At 52.9% G+C, this 17905-nt stretch overlaps 1 protein-coding gene and 1 long non-coding RNA gene across 8 annotated transcripts; one reads left to right on the forward strand and one right to left on the reverse strand.

Moving 5' to 3' along the window:
* The first annotated feature begins 6 nt into the window (after positions 1-6).
* Positions 7-17898, forward strand: PLD3 (phospholipase D family member 3). 6 transcript variants are annotated; one of them, XM_004776127.3, is made up of 12 exons: positions 7-140; positions 10556-10647; positions 10754-10828; positions 10923-11065; positions 11551-11734; positions 13018-13138; positions 13241-13368; positions 14573-14773; positions 16054-16193; positions 16577-16742; positions 17191-17290; positions 17399-17898. In XM_004776127.3, the coding sequence occupies exons 2-12, from the start codon at positions 10621-10623 to the stop codon at positions 17584-17586; spliced, it is 1473 nt and encodes a 490-aa protein (XP_004776184.2). In that variant the 5' UTR covers positions 7-140; positions 10556-10620; the 3' UTR covers positions 17587-17898. The 6 variants fall into 6 exon arrangements, with proteins under 6 accessions (XP_004776184.2, XP_004776182.2, XP_004776183.2 ...); XM_004776125.3 differs by having other exon boundaries at positions 17-184; XM_004776126.3 differs by lacking the exon at positions 7-140 and adding an exon at positions 9882-9995.
* LOC106004080 lies at positions 6311-10369 on the reverse strand. Of its 2 annotated transcripts, none has more exons than XR_006605780.1 (4): positions 10113-10369; positions 8308-8435; positions 7482-7554; positions 6311-6467 (listed from the first exon to the last, which is right to left on the reverse strand). It is a non-coding gene; the product is annotated as an uncharacterized LOC106004080 (long non-coding RNA). The 2 variants fall into 2 exon arrangements; XR_006605781.1 differs by having other exon boundaries at positions 6311-6501.
* Positions 17899-17905: the final 7 nt, after the last annotated feature.

Below are 17905 nucleotides of genomic sequence, written 5' to 3' on the forward strand. Positions count from 1 at the left end.
TGGTCGGCTTCCCTCCGCCCGGCGCTAGCGAGGAGCGCGGCCAATGAGAAAAGCACATGCTTAGCCCCTGCCGTCCCGCAGTCCAGCCGAAGTGCGCGTGTGCGCGGCGGGGGCGGCCAGGCGGGGCTCCAGCCTGGAAGGTGCGTGCGGGGCTGGGTCCCGGAGTGGGAGACTTGGAGTGCAGGTACTGTGCGATCTGGGGGCGCGGCACCTCTGCTACCCTTTTCGTGTTGTCCTTCCCTCTGTAATGCATTTCTCCCCTTATGTCATCCAATGTCTCTTTATGTAGCCATCCCTCCCCTTCTGTCGCATCCCGGTTGAATGGTCATCACCCACTTCTGTCGCCATCACCCTACTTATGTCGCTGTCAACCCCCTTAATTCGCTTCCGTTCTAAGCCCCCGTTGCCGCCTCACGTTGCAGCCTTTCCCCCTTTATGCCGCCATCGCCTTATGTCGCATGCGCCCCTCTTTTGTTGCTATTTTTCCTTTATGGAGTCCTCACTTCTCATAAGTCGTCGTCATACCCCCGTTAACCCGCACACATCTTCTGTCACCAAATCCTTAAATCGCAGTCTCTCTTCCCTTACGTCATTTTCACCGTTTAGGTCTCCATTCTCCCGTATCACCTTTGCTCCCAGCAGTCACCGTCCATGCCTTACGCTAGTTTTCCCCATAAGGAGCTACTCTGCCCTACAGTTGTTTTTTTCCCCTCCATGTCTCGTCATTTTCCCGTGTCACCTCTCAGATCCTCACCACCATATGGGCTACGAGAGCCGGTTTCCTGGGCTGTGCCAGACTCCCAGCTCTACCATGAAACCTCTGGGTAACCTTGACCACCCCTTTGCAATCTCAGCTTCCTCAGCTGTAAAATGCACACAGGACACCTATGTCCAGGATGGTTTTGAGGATTCTGCCAGTTTATTCTTGTGATGTGTGCAGCTTGGCGTGGCGATTTGGGCTAATCATGTTATTAACCATGTCACTCTCATCCTGAAGCAGTCACCTTTATCACATCGTTGTCACTCTTCCCACCAGCTGCCCTCTTCATTTCCATGGCATCTGTATGCTCCCCGTACCATGATACCCTCTGCCACGGCAATCACCCCATGCCACCCCACGTCACAGTCTCCATGTCCTCATCTCTGCCACGTCACCCCACCTGAGGGGGTGGGCCATCGGCCATCCCAAACCTTGCTCCGGTAAATACTTCATCCCTATCTCTCTACCTTGATGGATTGAGTGGTTCCCCCACCTACAAAATGAGAGTCCAGGAGTAGTGGGCGGTGGGGGGGACTAGCTAGCTTAGACCCAGATCACCTTGACTTCTAGAATCGGGGGTACAGAGAGATGAGGCAGGTCCCACCACACCACAGTCAAACCTCAGCAACCCTGAATGCTTGGGTAGAAAGTTAAATATCTTAGTCACCTTGCCTTAGAGAGGCTGTATGAGACAGTGGTTAGCAATGGGTATCTGGGATCTGGAACCCTGGCACCAACCTTGGTTCTAGGACTTCGTACTTAAAAGAGTTGCATGACCTCGAGAGGTGGCTTCACCTCCCTGTGCGTCAGTTGCTGTATCTGCAATATGGGAATAAAAACACAAGTTGTTCATTCAGTAAATATTTACTAGGCATGTTCTACATGCCCAACACTGTGCTAGTCCTGGGGGACACAGCAATGAACCAAACAGACAGAGATCCCTGGCTTCATGGAGTTTACGTTCTAGCAGGGGTAAGAGACAACAAGCGAACAGGTAAGTAGATTGTATGATATGTCAGAAGAGGGATGGGAATACATAGTAAAGGTTACAGTTTGTTTGCTTTTTTTAAGATTTTATTTATTTATTTGACCGAGATCACAAGTAGGCAGAGAGAGAGGAGGAGGGGAAGGGAAGAAGACTCCATGCTGAGCATAGAGCCTGATGCAGGGCTCCATCCCAGGACCCTGGGATCATGACCTGAGCTGAAGACAGAAGCTTTAACCCACTGAGCCACCCGGGTGCCCCAAGGTTACAGTTTTAAATAAGGTGGTCAGGGAAGGTTTTCTGAGATGGTGGTACATTTGAACAAAGACTTGAAGGAAGGGAGAGAGTGATGTGGCTCCATGGGGAAGCGCATACTCGGGCCCTGAGGTTGGGGCATGCATTGACTATTTCAGGAATAGCAAGGAAGCCAATGAGGGAGGAGAGGGGTGGAGCGAGGCCAGAGGAGGGAGGGGGCAGATCTGCTGAACTCATGGGCCATGGAGAAGACTTTGGCTTTACCCTGAATGAGGCAGCAGCCACGGGAAGATTTGGAGAAGAGAGACTTAATCTGATGTGATGTGAAACAGCAGCCCAGCTCCAGAACTTCTACCAAGGATGGATTGGCCAGAGCAGCCTGGTCAGAAGGAGAGCCAGAGCTGTCTTACTCACATATCCTTTGTATTTGGAGAAAGCTTCCAAGGTCCCTGTCAAAGACTGGGAGAAAGAGAAGGAGGAGATAGATGTTGGGAGAGTCTTTGAGAAGACAATGCCAATGAACCTCTGGGTTCAGGTGCTATGGGGGGGTGGGGTTGGGGTGGCTGGCAGCCCCAGATCTGCAGATGATAAACAACAGGAGAGGCAGCTTTCTACACCCGGGACCCCAAGGCAGCTCAGGATCAAATCCTGGCTCCACCATTTCCTGGCTGTGTCCTTTTGTGCCCATGACTTGACCTCTCTGGGTCTTTAGTTTCCTTATCTGTTATATGGGGCTAAGAAAAGGACCAGTGTGAGTAATTAAATACATAAAGTGCTTCCAGCAGCGCTTGGCTTAGTAAACAAGGAGCTCTGCCCTCTTCTGGGGAGCGAGCAGAGCAAGGAAAAGACATTCTGCCTTATTTTATGTTCATGAGCTGGTTCGACATCATAGTGTCCTAAACAGAACTGAGTTCTGGGTTCGAATTCTATACCGACAGACTGACACCGTACAGCCTGAGCAGAGAGTTCCCTGACCCCTACTGCCTCATCTGAAAAGCAGGGCTAACAATGCTTTGCCCCCCAGATGTGCGGTGACATGGTGTTATTTTTTTGAGCTGAGACATCAACCATTTTCCATTGTGAGGCCACTCTGCCCCTCGCCTGCTTTATTTTTCTCCAAGGCGCATGTTATATGTTTCCCTCATCCTCATCTATCTATTTTCTTCCCCCCAGAGAATGCCATCTTTAATAGGATTTTTCTGTTTTGTGCTGTATTCCCGGTGTCTACACAGGCTTTACCAGCAAGTAGTCACTGGGCAAATAGTAGCTGAATGAACAGATGAATGACTTGAGCACCTGCCATGTGCTGTCCCTGTGCTGGGTGGTACTGGGCCCACAGCGGTGACAGAGACAGCCCCACGCTGGTGCCCTCATGGGTTTCACAGTCCAATGGGACAAACAGACTCATCACCAGGCAGTGCCAGTCTGGAGGGCTGGGATTGGGGAAGCGTAGGCAGAAGGGTCAGGGCTGGGCTGGAAAAGCTCAGGGACTGTTGGAACCCAGAGGGGGCGATTCTGGACCAGCCCAGGAGTCAGGAAGGGCTTCCTGGGGGAGGGGGCACAGGAGATGATAGGAACAAGCCACACGAAGAGAAGAGAAAGGTGTGGTGCGCAGGAGCAGCAGCCGTGAGAGTGTGTGGTGGTAAAAGTGTGGTTTCAGTTCAAGGAACTGAAAGCTATTAAATATGGATGGGATCTAAAGGTCGGTGAGATGGTAAACTGAAAAGGTTTTATTGAGGGGAGATCATTTAGAGCTCTGGGAACCACAGTGAGGAGCTGAGACTGTCCTGAGGACACCAGGGGCCGGTGGGGGACATAGGTTTTTGAGCAGGAGAGGAACAAGTTTGTCTCAGATGGAGGGGGGACTGGAAGGGTTTGGTGGAGGTTGGGAACCAAAGGAGGTGGCAGAAGTGGGGACCCAGGTGGGAGAGGGCAGGTCAAGGCCATGGAAGGGAGAAAGAAAAGGGGTGTGTGGGAGGGACCCTTGGGAGGTCAAGTGGACAAGTTGTGGAGGGTCCAGGATAAGGCCCAGGGCTTTGGGACAATCATGGAGGGCTTTCTGGAGGAGGTGGCACACGACCGAGACCTGTGGGATGGATAAGACAGCTATTCTTGAAGTGGGGACCAAGGAGAGGAACAGATTTGGGAGAGATTTTAAGGACAGTTGGGGACATGGTAGGTGTGAGGGGCTTGGGAATCCCTGGGGAGAAGCATTGTGAAGGCCATGGGACTTCCAAAGCTGAAGTTCAGGGAACAGGTGAGAGCTGGAGACAGCTTTGGGCCCTAGAGGACATGATAAGAAGTTTACCCTTTGCCCTGAGGGCAGTGGGGAGCCACAGAGGGATTCTGAGCAGGGATAAACTAGCTTAGATTATTTTGAGTTCCAACTCAGAAATATTCACCAATCATGATGTAGTTTCTTTTGTTGTTTTGTTAGTTTTTTTTACCCATTTAATTGTTCTTCAGAGCAAGCATCTTCTCTTTCTATGAAGGGCACCTTCTAGGGGTCCTTTGAAATAAAAGTTCTACTGCTAAAAACCAACCAACCAAAGTTAATAAAACCAGTGCTCTGTTCTGTTTTCTGTGGACCTGAGCTCAGACAACTGATTTTTCAGTTCAAAATGGTTTGCACAATCAATTGAAAATCGGTTCCTTTTAAACACATTTCTGTTTTGAACCATATGGAAAATCCATATGTAAATGTTTCCTGTGGTGTTCTCTGTCTGGTGCTTCAGCAGCTCTCTCTGATGGCTTGAATCAACCTTAAATTGACCTTGAACTTTACTCTTGGGCGGAAAGGCCATAATCTACCTCCCCATCTGCTCTGGGCTTAGAGCACATGCCGGTTATCACTGTGTATAAAACAAATGTCACTAGGTCTACAGAGACCTCTATGAAAGTCTGTGCTCCAAGGTTTTCACTCTCCTGCTCCCCTTCTTCTGTTTTCAGGAAACATTCATGGAGTGCTTATGATGTGCTGGGCACCAGGGAGTAGAGAAATACACCAAACACAGACTAAGCTTTTTAAGGGACATATAAGTCTGTCTGCGATAAAAGTATGCATACAGTGCTAAGGGACACACAGATCTCACCAGCAAACTTGTTACGGGGGTTTGCTTGTCTGCCTGTCTGCGTGGATGGCTTCATTGACTCTTCCCAGCAAATGTGAGGTTAATGTACTTGTCTCCCCATTGGTCTGAGGATGAAAGTAAGGCTCAGAAAAAGGAGCCTCTACTCATGGCTGAGATCAGAACCCAGGGTGGTAGGAACTCCAAGACCCACCCCCTTAAACCATTCAGAGATCCCTCAGCCTCTGCCCCACAGATGAGTAGGAGATGATCCTGATTCTATAGCTAGTCCCGCAGGGCTCAGATAAATGAAGTCCCACGTCTGAGGTCACTCAGTAAGAGTGACAGGTGGGATTTGAACCGTGAGTTCTGCGATCTAAAGCACTGCTATGAGGGAGGGATCACATCTCTGACTGCCAGCCAAGGGTGGGGTGTTCAGGGACCTGTGACCAGAACGTGTCTCAGAAACCCAGCGGGTTTTGCTTCCTCCTTTTCTGTGGGCTGTGGTGTCACACCCCAAGGCAGGCAGCATGTAAGCCAAGGGGCCAGGCATATCCCTGGGCCTGGGAGGGCTGCGCTTGCTGGCAGAGATGCTGCCTACCATCAAAGAAATAGAGCATAGGGACCAGCCTGGGCATTGCCCTGGAACCTGAATGGGGGTTCCAGGTTCCTGGGAACGCAGGAGCTGAGCTGAGGGAAATGCCTGCACCTGTCAGCCTGACTCAATCAGTCCAGCTTTCCATGTCCACCTTCAATTTCACCTTGCCCTGTGCCCCCAAGGGACCTGGGGACCGGGATGCTGGATATGGAGGAAAACTTTCTTTTTCTGGAAACATGTGGAGAAGGGGGCACTCCAGCTAAGAGCCTGGGCCTCATAATTTCATTTCCAAAGAAGTGCATTAAAAAAAAAAAAAGTACCTAGAAGCCTACAATGGAAAGCAAGCATCTTGCCTTGGTGGGGGGGGGGGGCTTTTTTTTTTCTTTTTTCTTTCTTTTTTTGGGGGGGGACTGTCAGGATCCATAACACAATCACATTTATTGAGAAACTCTTGTGTGTCCATTCTGTATGCTTGAAAGATATTAATTCCTTTAGTTCAAAGGAGTCACTTCTCAAATTTTGTATATTCAGAACACACACACACACGTGCCCCATGCAGCCAGAGGGAACCGGCAGACACCTGTATTAGTTCCCTATTGCTGCTATAACAAATCACAAACAGGGTGGCTTAAGACAACCAAAATTTATTCTCATGGTAGTGGAGGCGGGATGTCCAAAATCAAGGTGTTGGTGGAGTCACATCCCCTCCTGAGACTCTGTGGGGGGATTCCTGCCTCTCTCAGATTCTGGTGGCTCTTCCTCCCTGGTCATGTGGTCTTCTCTCTTTCTTCTCTTCTGTCTCTAAGAGAAACTTGTCATTGGATTTCAGGCTCACCTAGATAACCCAGGATGATATCTCAAAATTCTTAATATAGTTATATCTGCAAAGACCCTTTCTCCAGTCAAGTTCATGTTCACAAGTTCCAGAGATTATGGCCATGTTGGGTGTATCTTTTTTGAGGTCACCACTCAACCAACTGCAAAACCCAAGGCAGATCATGTCTCCGCTCTGCTTGGAACATGTCCTCCTCACTGCAGTCCAGGCAGCCCTGCACATCAGCTCTCTGACGCATCTCCCCCCCCCCCGCCCACCCCACGACCGACACACAGGCCTCCTTGCTCTTCCCTACCCACATCAGGCACATTCTAGCCTCAGGGCCTTTGCACTGACTGTTCCCTCTGTTTGAAACACTCCTTAAGAAGTCCTTGTAGCTCTTTCCTTCCCTTCCTTGAAGTTTTTTTTCTCAGGTATCCCCTTCTCAGTGAGGCTCTCCCAGACTTCCTTAATTTTTTTTAATTGAAGATTTTTTTTTGTTTTGTTTTTTTGTTTTTTAAGATTTTATTTATTTATTTGACAGAGAGAGATCACAAGTAGGCAGAGAGGCAGGCAGAGAGAGAGAGGAGGAAGCAGGCTCCCTGCCGAGCAGAGAGCCCGATGCGGGACTCGATCCCAGGACCCTGAGATCATGACCTGAGCCGAAGGCAGCGGCTTAACCCACTGAGCCACCCAGGCGCCCGAAGATTTTTTTTTTTTTAATTTATTCACTAGAGAGAGCAAGTGAGAGCACAAGTTGGGGTGCGGGGGAGGCAGAAAGAGAGAGAAGCAGACTCCCCACTGAGCAGGGCGCCTGACATGGGGCTTGATCCCAGAACCCCAGGATCATGACCTAAGCCAAAGGCAGACGCTTAACCAACTGAGTCCCCCAGGCACCCCTCGACCTCCTTATTTAAAATTGCAAACAATCCCAACCCCACCCCTACCCCTGCCCTGCTTCTCTATGGCATTTATTACCTTCTAACATATAATTCACTCACCATCTCGTTTTTTGTCTGTCTTGCCTGGTGTCTGTTTTGTTCACAACGGTACTTCCAGCGCCTAAAACAACACCTGGTACACAGATACTAAGTATGTGTAAAATTAATGAACAGCCTTATGGAAAGTAAGTACTGTTGTTACCATGCCCATCTTACAGACAGGAAAACTAATGACTGGAAAACTAATGACAACAACTAAATGTCATTTCTTAAGGTCAAACAGTCACATAAGGGCTGTAGCTCGTCTTCAAATCAGGCATCTGGTGCAGAACCGCAGGTATTAACAGCCTTGCAATCTAAACAGTCTAAACCGCTTCTCCAGCACGAGTTTTCTTTTTAAACACCATAGAGGTATTTTGATAAAAATATAACAAGTTAAAGTTAAAAGCATTGTTACTAGACCCATAATCACTATACAAGTTGGAAGCCAAAAAGTCGCTAACAATTTGAACAAACACCGTCTATCTTCTTCCTATTTTTGGTGCGTTAGTGGGCATCCCATCCCTTCCATCCCCATGCCCTACCTCTCGCTCCGTTTTGCTCATTTTCTCTTCCCTAATTTTACATCACCTGCTGTTCCAACTGCAGATTTTTGTTTGTTTTTAAGTACTTTCTACCCTCAATGTGCGGTTCGGACCCACGACCGCCGGAGACCAAAAGTCGCATGCTCTACCGACCCAACTGTATTCTTAAATAAAACATTTCTCACCAAGGCCTTCGCAGGTTAATAAAAGGCAACTGTTTCCTGCCCCGTTCCTCCCCTCCCCCACTTAGCAACCCTGCGGTCAGCCACCTCTGAGACTTAGCCTCTGCTTCCCCTGCTGACCTCTCAATTCCAAATAACCTTGATCTTTTGCCACTTGCTGGATCCACTTGGTCCATCCGCATTTGTTCCTTTATAGTAAGAGGTGGGGCTCCAGCTCTGCTCTCCCCTTGCCAGTCTGGGATCGGACTCTGTGGGGGAAGGAGTTTCCAAATTATCCTTTCAGATCTAGGCTGGATCTTCCTGTGAGGAGAGAACCTAGCTCCCTTTTGGAATTTTCTTTTTTTCCGCCCTTCTTTTTTAAAATCAGGGTAATGCCTGCGCATGGCGGTGGGACGCCGCAACACCTGTGTTCATTTATAATTATTCCTTAACCTGCGGAGAATTTTTTTTTTCACTGCTTTTCTGTAAGTCGCTTATATCGCACAATTTTAAAAAAGAAAGTAGGCATGCAAAAAAAAGCAGTCCTCATCCACCCTAGATCCCAGTCTCGAGGCAACCACTTCTGACGCTGTTAATTCTCTCAATGATCCAAGCCTTTTCTGCATTTATCTGTTGACTTCCTGCGTGGACGGAGGGGAGAGCGTGCCCCCCTTTTTTACCCGGGAAGGTGGGCGTGGAAGAGTTCTTCAATTCATTTCTCCAGAGGTGGTCTTTTTTTTTTTTTTTTTTTTTTTTTTTTTGACAGAGATCACAAGTAGGCAGACAGGCAGAGAGAGTGAGGGAAGCAGGCTCTCCGCTGAGCAGACAACCCGGTGTGGGGCTCATCCCAGTGGTGTTCTTAAATTCTTCTTGGGAGATATGAGATGTGAAATGGCAAATCTTGCTTATCCTTCCAGCCAGAGCCTGGATTTCAGAAACCAAAATTTTTAAATCCCTATCAAAATATCAGTTGGCTGGGGCGCCTGGGTGGCTCAGTGGGTTAAAGCCTCTGCCTTCCGCTCAGGGTCATGATCCCAGGGTCCTGGGATCCAGCCCCATATCGGGCTCTCTGCCCAGCGGGGAGCCTGCTTCCCTTCCTCTTTCTGCCTGCCTCTCTGTCTACTTGTGATCTGGCAAATAAATAAATAAAATCTAAATATATATATATATATATATATATATATATATAATCAGTTGGCTTTTTAAAAGAAATAAAATACTGTTATCCAAACAGACTCCAACAGAAAACCCACCGTCTCCTTCCGCCACCTTGCTCTTCCCCTCACCCGGTAGCTTGGGTTGTGTCTTCTGCTGATTTTATTCTGTTCATCTAGAAATCGTATCATTCAACCCTGAGCTCTCCATTTTATTTTATAAGGCTTTTTTTAAAAAAAAAAATTTTAGTATAGTTGACATTTCCTTTATACGTTTTTTAACGATTAATTTTATTTATTTTTGACTAGGTAATACATGCCCATGGTACAAAAATTCACAAGATTTGTAGACAAGAAAGACGTGGGGTTCCTTTTTCTCTTTACCCGCGGCCTCCCTGCCCCACACTGGGGCTCTGTGTGGGGGGGTGGACGGGTGGCAAAGCCCATCCCCCAGCCACGTACTCTACCCACCCGGCCAGGTTGACGCGACCGTATCTGGGGGACCCCGGCCCCCCTTTTCCCTGCGGTGAGCCGAGGCGGTCTGCGCACTGCGCAGACTCCCCGCTGCAGCGGGCGGAGCTCCGTCTGGCCCCGCCCCCTCCTTCCTCACGCCCCTGCTCAGCCTGTTGGGGCAGTAGCTGGGGCCCCGCGGAGGTAGCAGCTGCCGCCAGCGGGGTAAGGCCGAGTCCCCTCCGGGGTAAGGTGGAGGAAGACGGCTAGGGGAATGGGCTGGGGACTGGTGGTGAGTTCCCGATAGTCGCGAGCTCCCAGCTTGACCTGTCTGGTGGGTACCTGTGGGTGATGGCAGGGCAGCCACCTGGAAAATGCTCCCTGGGTGGTTTCTGGGTGGTGAAAAGCCAGGCAAAGATTTGGGGCTCCGCTGACCCCATCCACAGTTGTCTTTTGGGGAATGTCTAGATGAGCGCTCGGAGAAGCGAAGATGCTAATGAGCAGCTTGAGCGTTAATGAGGAGCCGCGTGGGCGCTCAGGGGGGCAGGGTGGGCAGCATAGACTGATGGGAAGAAAGCTAGATGTTAGACCTTGAGGGATTTCGAAATCCCTGCTGACCAGCGGTCAGCTTCCTCCTTTTGGGGTGGCGGGCCCCATGCCAGTGGTCCCCGTGATCACAGACAAGGAGACCCAGTGGATCCCATGAGCCCAAGACTAATCTGGTTTCTGTGATGTTCCCCTAAGGCCCAGAGCACCCCCACAGTGCCAGCTTTTGTTCCCCACAGTTTGGAGACCCTGACACACCCACTTTCCTGCCTGGTCTCGGCGTGTCCCCTGGCTGCCTGGCAAGATGAAGCCTAAACTGATGTACCAGGAGGTAGGTGGACCTGGGTAGGAGCCCAGTGGGATGGGGCTGGGTGCAGTGGAGGGCAGACACCCCATCAATCTGCCCTTTCACCCCCTCTACCATCCCCATCCCCCAGCTGAAGGTGCCTGCGGAGGAACCTGCCAGCGAGCTGCCCATGAACGAGATCGAGGCTTGGAAGGCTGCAGAAAAGGTAGGAGCCCACCACCACCCCCTGCCTGTCTCCGGCATGGGCTGGGCTACCCGCCATGGGCTGGCTCATCACCGCCTCCTCCTCCTCCCTCCAGAAAGCCCGTTGGGTCCTGCTAGTCCTCATCCTGGCAGTTGTGGGCTTCGGTGCCCTGATGACTCAGCTGTTTCTATGGGAATACGGCGACTTGCATCTCTTTGGACCCAACCAGCGTCCAGCCCCCTGCTATGACCCCTGCGAGTAAGTTGGGGAGGGGGACCTTGGAGGGCCGGGGAGGAGCTGTCTCAAGCCTCCCATGAGGACTCTTACACACTGGACAGGGCCTGCACGGAGCCACACCCACTCCCTGTGCCAGTCAGAGGTGATCACAGCCGCCCAAGTGCCCTGTCACACGGGCTTCCCTCCATCCGTAGCCCCTTCCCCCAACTCTGTTCCCATGACACCCACAGCATCATCTTCTGTCCAGATCTATGAACAGACAGGCACACACAGACACAGCATCTTCCATCACATTTGTGGACAGACACATACACACACACATACATAGGTGTCTACATACATGGTCTTCCTTCTGTATGTCTGGACAGACAGACACAGAGACACACAGAGTCTTGAATATGGGCACACACAGACAATATCGTCTTCCATCCTCTGTGGGCAGACACAGGTTCCAGCTGGTTGTTTCTGGCTCCCTGTGGCTGATACCACCCTCCCTCACACCCCAGAGCAGTGCTGGTAGAGAGCATTCCCGAAGGTCTGGACTTCCCCAATGCCTCCACGGGCAACCCCTCCACCAGCCAGGCCTGGCTGGGCCTGCTCGCCGGTGTTCACAGCACTCTGGACATCGCCTCCTTCTACTGGACCCTCACCAACAACGACACCCACACTCAGGAGCCCTCTGCCCAGCAGGTACCTGGTAACCTGGGCCCTGGCTGTTGGGGGTGGGGGTGAGGGAGTGAAGAGGGCACCCCAGCAGCCTGGGACATGGGTAGGCACAACTCACACAGCAAGTGGGACACAGGTGATTGAAAGCAACTGTCTTCACATGGTCCCCTGGACCGGAGGCGTTTGTCACGGTCATCTGGAAGCCTCTGAATGTCAGGTTGTGGGTTTGCCTACAAGGGATTAGGCTGACTGATGTCACTCCCCCCACAAGCTGCCCCAAACCCTGTCGTCCAAAGAAATGGAAGGAGCAGAGTGAATAACAGCCCAGCCTCAAGCCAGCCTGCCACTACCCAGCTGTGTAACCTTGGGCAGGTTGCCTCACCCCCTCAAGCCCTCAGTTTCCTGATCTGTAGAATGGGGCCAATACATAGCAGTTGACCTTCTGAGAAGAAAACAGGCAGATCCTCACGCAGCATCTGACATGGTCAGAGCATTTGTTTTATATCCTTGTGACAGTGTACAGGCACACTTTTAAAAAAACAGAAAACTAACCTCTTCCTTGCAAAACACGCTCAATTTGTCCCTCCTTTTATCTTCCCCCTGCTATCTCTTTTTGTCAGAAGTGGGGTTAACATTTAGTAAAACTGTGGGTCTCCCTGAGCACTGCCTAAAAAAAAAATAATTAACAGAAGTAAAAGTGATAGGAGCGCCCACTCCCTGCTGGATCCCACTGGAGTGGCTCAAAGCATCAAGCATGGCCATAGGGAACCAGTGAGTGAGTTCAAATCCCACATTGCCCCTGAGTTCTCCAGCTCCCGTTTTCTCCTTCCTTCGCACCTTGGGGATTATACTCAGCCCTGCCCCATCCATGAGAGTGGTGAGAAATCGGTGAGTTCAGAGGAGTAGGGGCTTAGAATGGGGCCAGGTCACAGGAGGAGACAGGGAACCCTTGGCTGTACCTTCCCGGCCCCTCCGGCCTGTGCCGTGCCTCCCAATATCCTGCAAGCTGCTTGAAGGCCCCCGCAGTGCCGGGCATTGATGCTTCCAAGGCAGGATCTTGGGAAGGTCCCTGGCAGAACAGGAGTGGCCGGGAGGCCCTGGCAGGGCCCAGAGCCCCAGTAATTAAAAGAGATGAAAGATTTTAAAAGCTTGTAAAGCCATCCCTAGGCGTGCTGACGAGTGGAAAGCCTGTTCACTCCTGATTGCAAATTGGGATCCAATAGGAAAACAGCCTTTTTGGGGTAGGGGGGCTACCTGGGGTTAGAGAGCTGGCCGGCCCTGCCCCTCAGAAGCTATTGTCTCTCCAGGGTGAGGAGGTCCTCCGGCAGCTACAGTCCCTGGCCCCTCAAGGTGTGAAGGTCCGCATTACCGTGAGCAAGCCCAATGGGCCCCAGCCACAGGCCGACCTGCAGGCACTGCTGCAAAGTGGTGAGCAGGGCGGGGCAGTGGGGGGGCAGGGGGGGCAGGGGGGTGGGGGTGGGGAGGCGGGGCTTGGCCCCAGGGCCGGTCCTGATGTGCTGTTTGGCCCAGGTGCCCAGGTGCGCATGGTGGATATGCAGAAGCTGACCCATGGCGTCCTGCACACCAAGTTCTGGGTGGTGGACCAGACCCACTTCTATATCGGCAGTGCCAACATGGACTGGCGCTCCCTGACCCAGGTCTGGCTGCACCCTGCCTAGCTGCCCTCCATGACGGCTCCCTGCCCCATGGGGCCCCCAGCCTCCACCCGTACCACTCTTCAATCCCAGAGTCTTCTCTGGCCAGTCTCTGAAGTGGCTTCCTTCCTCCCTCCCACATGGGCTGGCTCATTGCTGCCCCCCCAACCCAGAAAGCCCCTTGGGTCCTGCTGGTCCTCATCCTGGTCGTTGGGGGCTTCGGTGCCCTGATGACTCAGCTGTTTTTATGGGAATATGGTGAATACAGCGACTTGAATCTCTCTGGGGTGCCTCCCCCCAAATCCAGCCTTCCCCTGCTCTTAGAAGCCTGGGGTTTGATCTGATCCCTGATGACAGCTGCCAGCCCCACTGCAAGGCATTCAAGGCCCTGTCCACTGATTGGCCCTTCATTATTCAGTTCCTTGAGTGCCTGCTCTAAGCCCAAGCCTGTCCCGGGGGATGCTGAGGACATGGTGGTAAGCGATGGGAACTGCCAGTCCAGTGTGGTGACGGGCTGGTCACCAGGGTCAGGGCCAGGATGGGGGATCCAGGCCAGAGTATCAGAAAATGTCTTGCAAAGGAGGTGACAACTCACAGGACACTTGAAGCAGGATTGGCGTAAGACAGGAAAGAAGGTACAGCTTAGCCAGTGATCATTTATAGACTCAACAAATATTTCCCAAGCTCCTAATCTAACTAGCTCTTGTGAGGAGATGCTAAAGACAAAGCCATGGCTAAGACATCCCCAGTGCCTGCCTTCCTGGTCCAGTGTCACCAGAGACAGACTTGAGGGAAACCCAAGGGAATGTGAAAGCCCAGAGGAATGCCTGACACAGGTGGGGCAGTCCAGAGAGGCTCCGTGGAGGAGGAGGCTGTCAGCCGAGATCTAAGAATGAGTAGGAGCTTGTTCTGTGTAAGGTAGAAGCAACAGCATATGCAAAGCTTCAAGAAACCTGGCTCTTTAGAATAACCAAGGAACTTTCATCAAAAGTTGGCAAGACTTTAGCCTCGAGCCAAGTTCATGCCCGTTTTAGGACTTAGTTCCAATGGTGGTGGCAGGGGGTGGGGGGACGGGGGCCTGAGGGACAGATAAGATAGGGGGAGATTGAGGGGCCAGGGACAGGAAGGGGGGCGGAAGGCTGTAGGTGTTCCTGTCACCCGTGGGCACCAGGCCACCACCCCAAAGCTCAGCACCGCCCTCCTGCAGGTCAAGGAGCTAGGAGTGGTCATGTACAACTGCAGCTGCCTAGCTCGGGACCTGACCAAGATCTTCGAGGCCTACTGGTACCTGGGCCAGGCAGGCAGCTCCATCCCGGCTACCTGGCCCCGGCCCTATGATACCCGCTACAATCAGGAGACACCAATGGAGATCTGTCTCAATGGAACCCCTGCTCTGGCCTACTTGGCGGTGAGTCTTTAGAGGGAGGGGCTAGGCCACTCATGGTCTCTGTCCAGCCCCACCCAGTGATGTGGGAAGGGGGGCAGGAAGAGGGTCCCAACCCCTCACTTCTGTTCAGTCTGCTTGGTTTGGGACCAAGACTATGTCCCGATCTCCCCAGGCCTCAGTGTCCTTTACATGGTGGCTGTCAAAATTATCTGCAACCTTTAGGGCTAATGGGGAAGTCCAGCTAGGGTTTATGCACACTGAGCCCCTGTCTGCGCTATCAAGCAGTCCAATATAGCTACATTTGGTTCTTTGCCCTTTTAAGTCAGTTGAAATTAAACATTGCTCAAAGTTCAGTCCCGGAATTGCACAGATGCACGTTTCAGGTGCTGGGTAGGCCCAGGGAGCAAACGGCTGCCATGTTGAATGGTGCAGCCATAGAACGTTTCTGCCACCGTGGAAAGTTCTCTTGCCTGTGGCAGATACTGAGCTCTGGGAGCAAGGCACTGCTATTTGCAGCTCTTGGATATGGCCCCCCTTGGGGTGGCCCATCTGGGTCCCCTTCCGTCCCCTTCCGCGCCAGTCACCTAGCCAACCCCAGAGTCATTGGGGGGGGGGCAAAAAGGCCTGGGCGCAGGGACACGTGGTTCATTGGGGTCCTTTTCACCATTGGTCTTGCACAGAAGGCTAAGGGTTCCCCCACGGCCACTTCCCCTTCAGAGCTTGAGTTTGCTCCATCTGTCACGAGGGAGGGAAGCGGGTAAAGGGCCTGGTGTCGAATGGCACGTGAGGAGTGTCATCTGTGTGGGCTGTGAGCAAGTTGGGGACACAGATGATTACAGGAGAAGTCCTTAAACCTGAACATGCCCCAGAAGCATGAGGAGGACTGGTTAAAACCCAGATTCCTGAGCCCCACCCCTGTACCCTGGTTCAGTAGGCAGTGTGCAGCGAAGTCCCAAAATTTGCAAATTTAACAAGTTCTAGATGATGCCATTGCTGCTGGACCCGAGCCCTTATGTCTAGAACCCCTGTGTTAGAGCAAACATTCTGGAGCCAAGCAGCCTGGGTGCAAATCCTGGCTCCATTTGTCAGCTGTGTGACCTTAGGCAAGCCACTAACCCTCTATGAGCCTCAGCTCCCTTGCCTGTAAAACGGATATGGCAATTACCCCCCACCCCTTCATGGAGGCTGTAGGATTCAGTGAGACCCACAGGACCGGCTTGAGACAAACTGTGCATTCATGGGGTCCGCGATGACAGCACCCTTAGCAGGCACGTGTCTTGACTATTTCTTCCCCCACCCAGAGTGCGCCCCCACCACTGTGTCCCAGTGGCCGCACCCCGGATCTGAAGGCTCTGCTCAACGTAGTGGACAATGCCCGGAGTTTTATTTACATCGCGGTCATGAACTACCTGCCGACCATGGAGTTCTCCCACCCGCGCAGGTACAGCGGCCTCGCAGATGGGGCTCAGGAAAGGGACCCACCGTGAGCAGGAAAGGGAGTGACCAGGCCAGAAAGCAGGCAGGACCAAGGCAAAGGGACAGATGGTGGGAAGCCACAGCGAGAGGCAGAGGAGACAGGGAGAGGGGGTCTAAACCCTTGAGACAGAAAATGGGGACAGAGAAAAGGCTGAGAATCCTGGGGTTGGGGGCGGGGCCGGGGAGTATGGGCTAGAGACAGGATGAGTGGCTTGGGGGCAGGACTGGGAGCCAGGAGTAGGGCGTTCTTGGGGTTTAAGAGTGCTTAGAAGCTAGAGCAGGCTCCCTGACGCTCAGGGGAAGACCTTAAGTAAAGCTGCCCTCCAAATTCTCCGCCCCGTCCCCAAGGTTCTGGCCCGCCATCGATGATGGGCTGCGGCGGGCTGCCTATGAGCGGGGCGTCAAGGTTCGCCTGCTGATCAGCTGCTGGGGACACTCTGAGCCGTCCATGCGGGCCTTCCTGCTCTCCCTGGCTGCCCTGCGTGACAACCACACCCACTCTGATGTCCAGGTGGTAAGCACCTACCACACACCCAGCCCCCAGCCCTAGTGCCAAACAATACTGAAGGCACAGCCCTCGTGGAGCTCACCTGTCACCTGACAGGGCTGACCCTGAGGGATGGGGCCGTGCCGTGATAGGGAGATCCCGAGTCGGGCCAGGATGGTAGGGCCCAAGGAGAGGGGGCAGGGCCCTGATGGAGGTGGCATTGTGGCCAGAATAGGGGGACCCAGAGGAAGTCTCTACCCCAGCCTGGGGGAGGGGGTCGAAGAGGACTTTCTGGGAAAGGGGACATCTGAGGCGAGACTTAAGGGACAGATAGGAGACACACGAGAAGGAATGACAAGGGAGGCAGCTGGGTCTTCCCTTTCAGCGGGTATTACTGATACCCCAGCCCAGACCCCAGGGCTTCTGCACCCTACCCTGCAGCTCACGCTCCTTCCTTTCCTGCCCGCCCCCTCAGAAACTCTTCGTGGTCCCTGCGGATGAGAGCCAGGCCCGAATCCCGTACGCCCGCGTCAACCACAATAAGTACATGGTGACGGAACGGGCCACCTACATCGGTGAGTATCCCAAGCGCCCCCAGGGGGCAGGAGGGGAAGCGGGAGCACAGCTCTGGGCTCTGACTCTCTGACCGCCTCCCCCCATCCCCACCGTCACCCCCACTCCAGGAACCTCCAACTGGTCTGGCAGCTACTTCACGGAGACAGCGGGCACCTCGCTGCTGGTGACACAGAATGGGCGGGGCGGCCTGAGGAGCCAGCTGGAGGCAGTTTTCCTGAGGGACTGGGACTCCCCATACAGCCATGACCTTGACACTTCAGCCGACAGTGTGGGCAATGCCTGTCGCCTGCTGTGAGGTCCTGGTCCGGCAGACAGGCTGAGGCCTGCACGGCCCTTGTGGACCCAGACATCCTGGGTCCTGGCCCCTGTCCCCGTGCCCCTGCTTCTGTGTGCCCTATCGTGGCTCCACTGGCTCTCTCCCCTGCTCTCCCACCTCTATCTTGGTCCCTGCCAGCCTGATGCTATGGCCCTGGGACCAGCCCAGCTGGGGGAGGGATCAGCCCCCAAAGAAATGGGGGTGCATGCTGGGCCTGGCCCCCTGGCCCACCCCCCTTTCCAGGGCAAAGAGGGCTCCAGGTTATTATAATAAGTAAATAACTTGTCTGTACTGTCTG

This window comes from Mustela putorius, unplaced genomic scaffold, assembly GCF_011764305.1.
Source record: "Mustela putorius furo isolate JIRA1106 unplaced genomic scaffold, ASM1176430v1.1 tig00000196_pilon_pilon_pilon, whole genome shotgun sequence".
Classification (NCBI taxonomy): domain Eukaryota; kingdom Metazoa; phylum Chordata; class Mammalia; order Carnivora; family Mustelidae; genus Mustela; species Mustela putorius.

Bases quoted from the DNA above. Each gene is read 5' to 3' on its own strand.
- PLD3 (XM_004776127.3), top strand. From the start codon at position 10,621: ATGAAGCCTAAACTGATGTACCAGGAG. The intron at 10,829-10,922 runs GTAGGAGCCCAC...TCCTCCCTCCAG, and splicing joins CTTGGAAGGCTGCAGAAAAG to AAAGCCCGTTGGGTCCTGCT. The intron at 13,369-14,572 runs GTCTGGCTGCAC...GCCCTCCTGCAG, and splicing joins ACTGGCGCTCCCTGACCCAG to GTCAAGGAGCTAGGAGTGGT.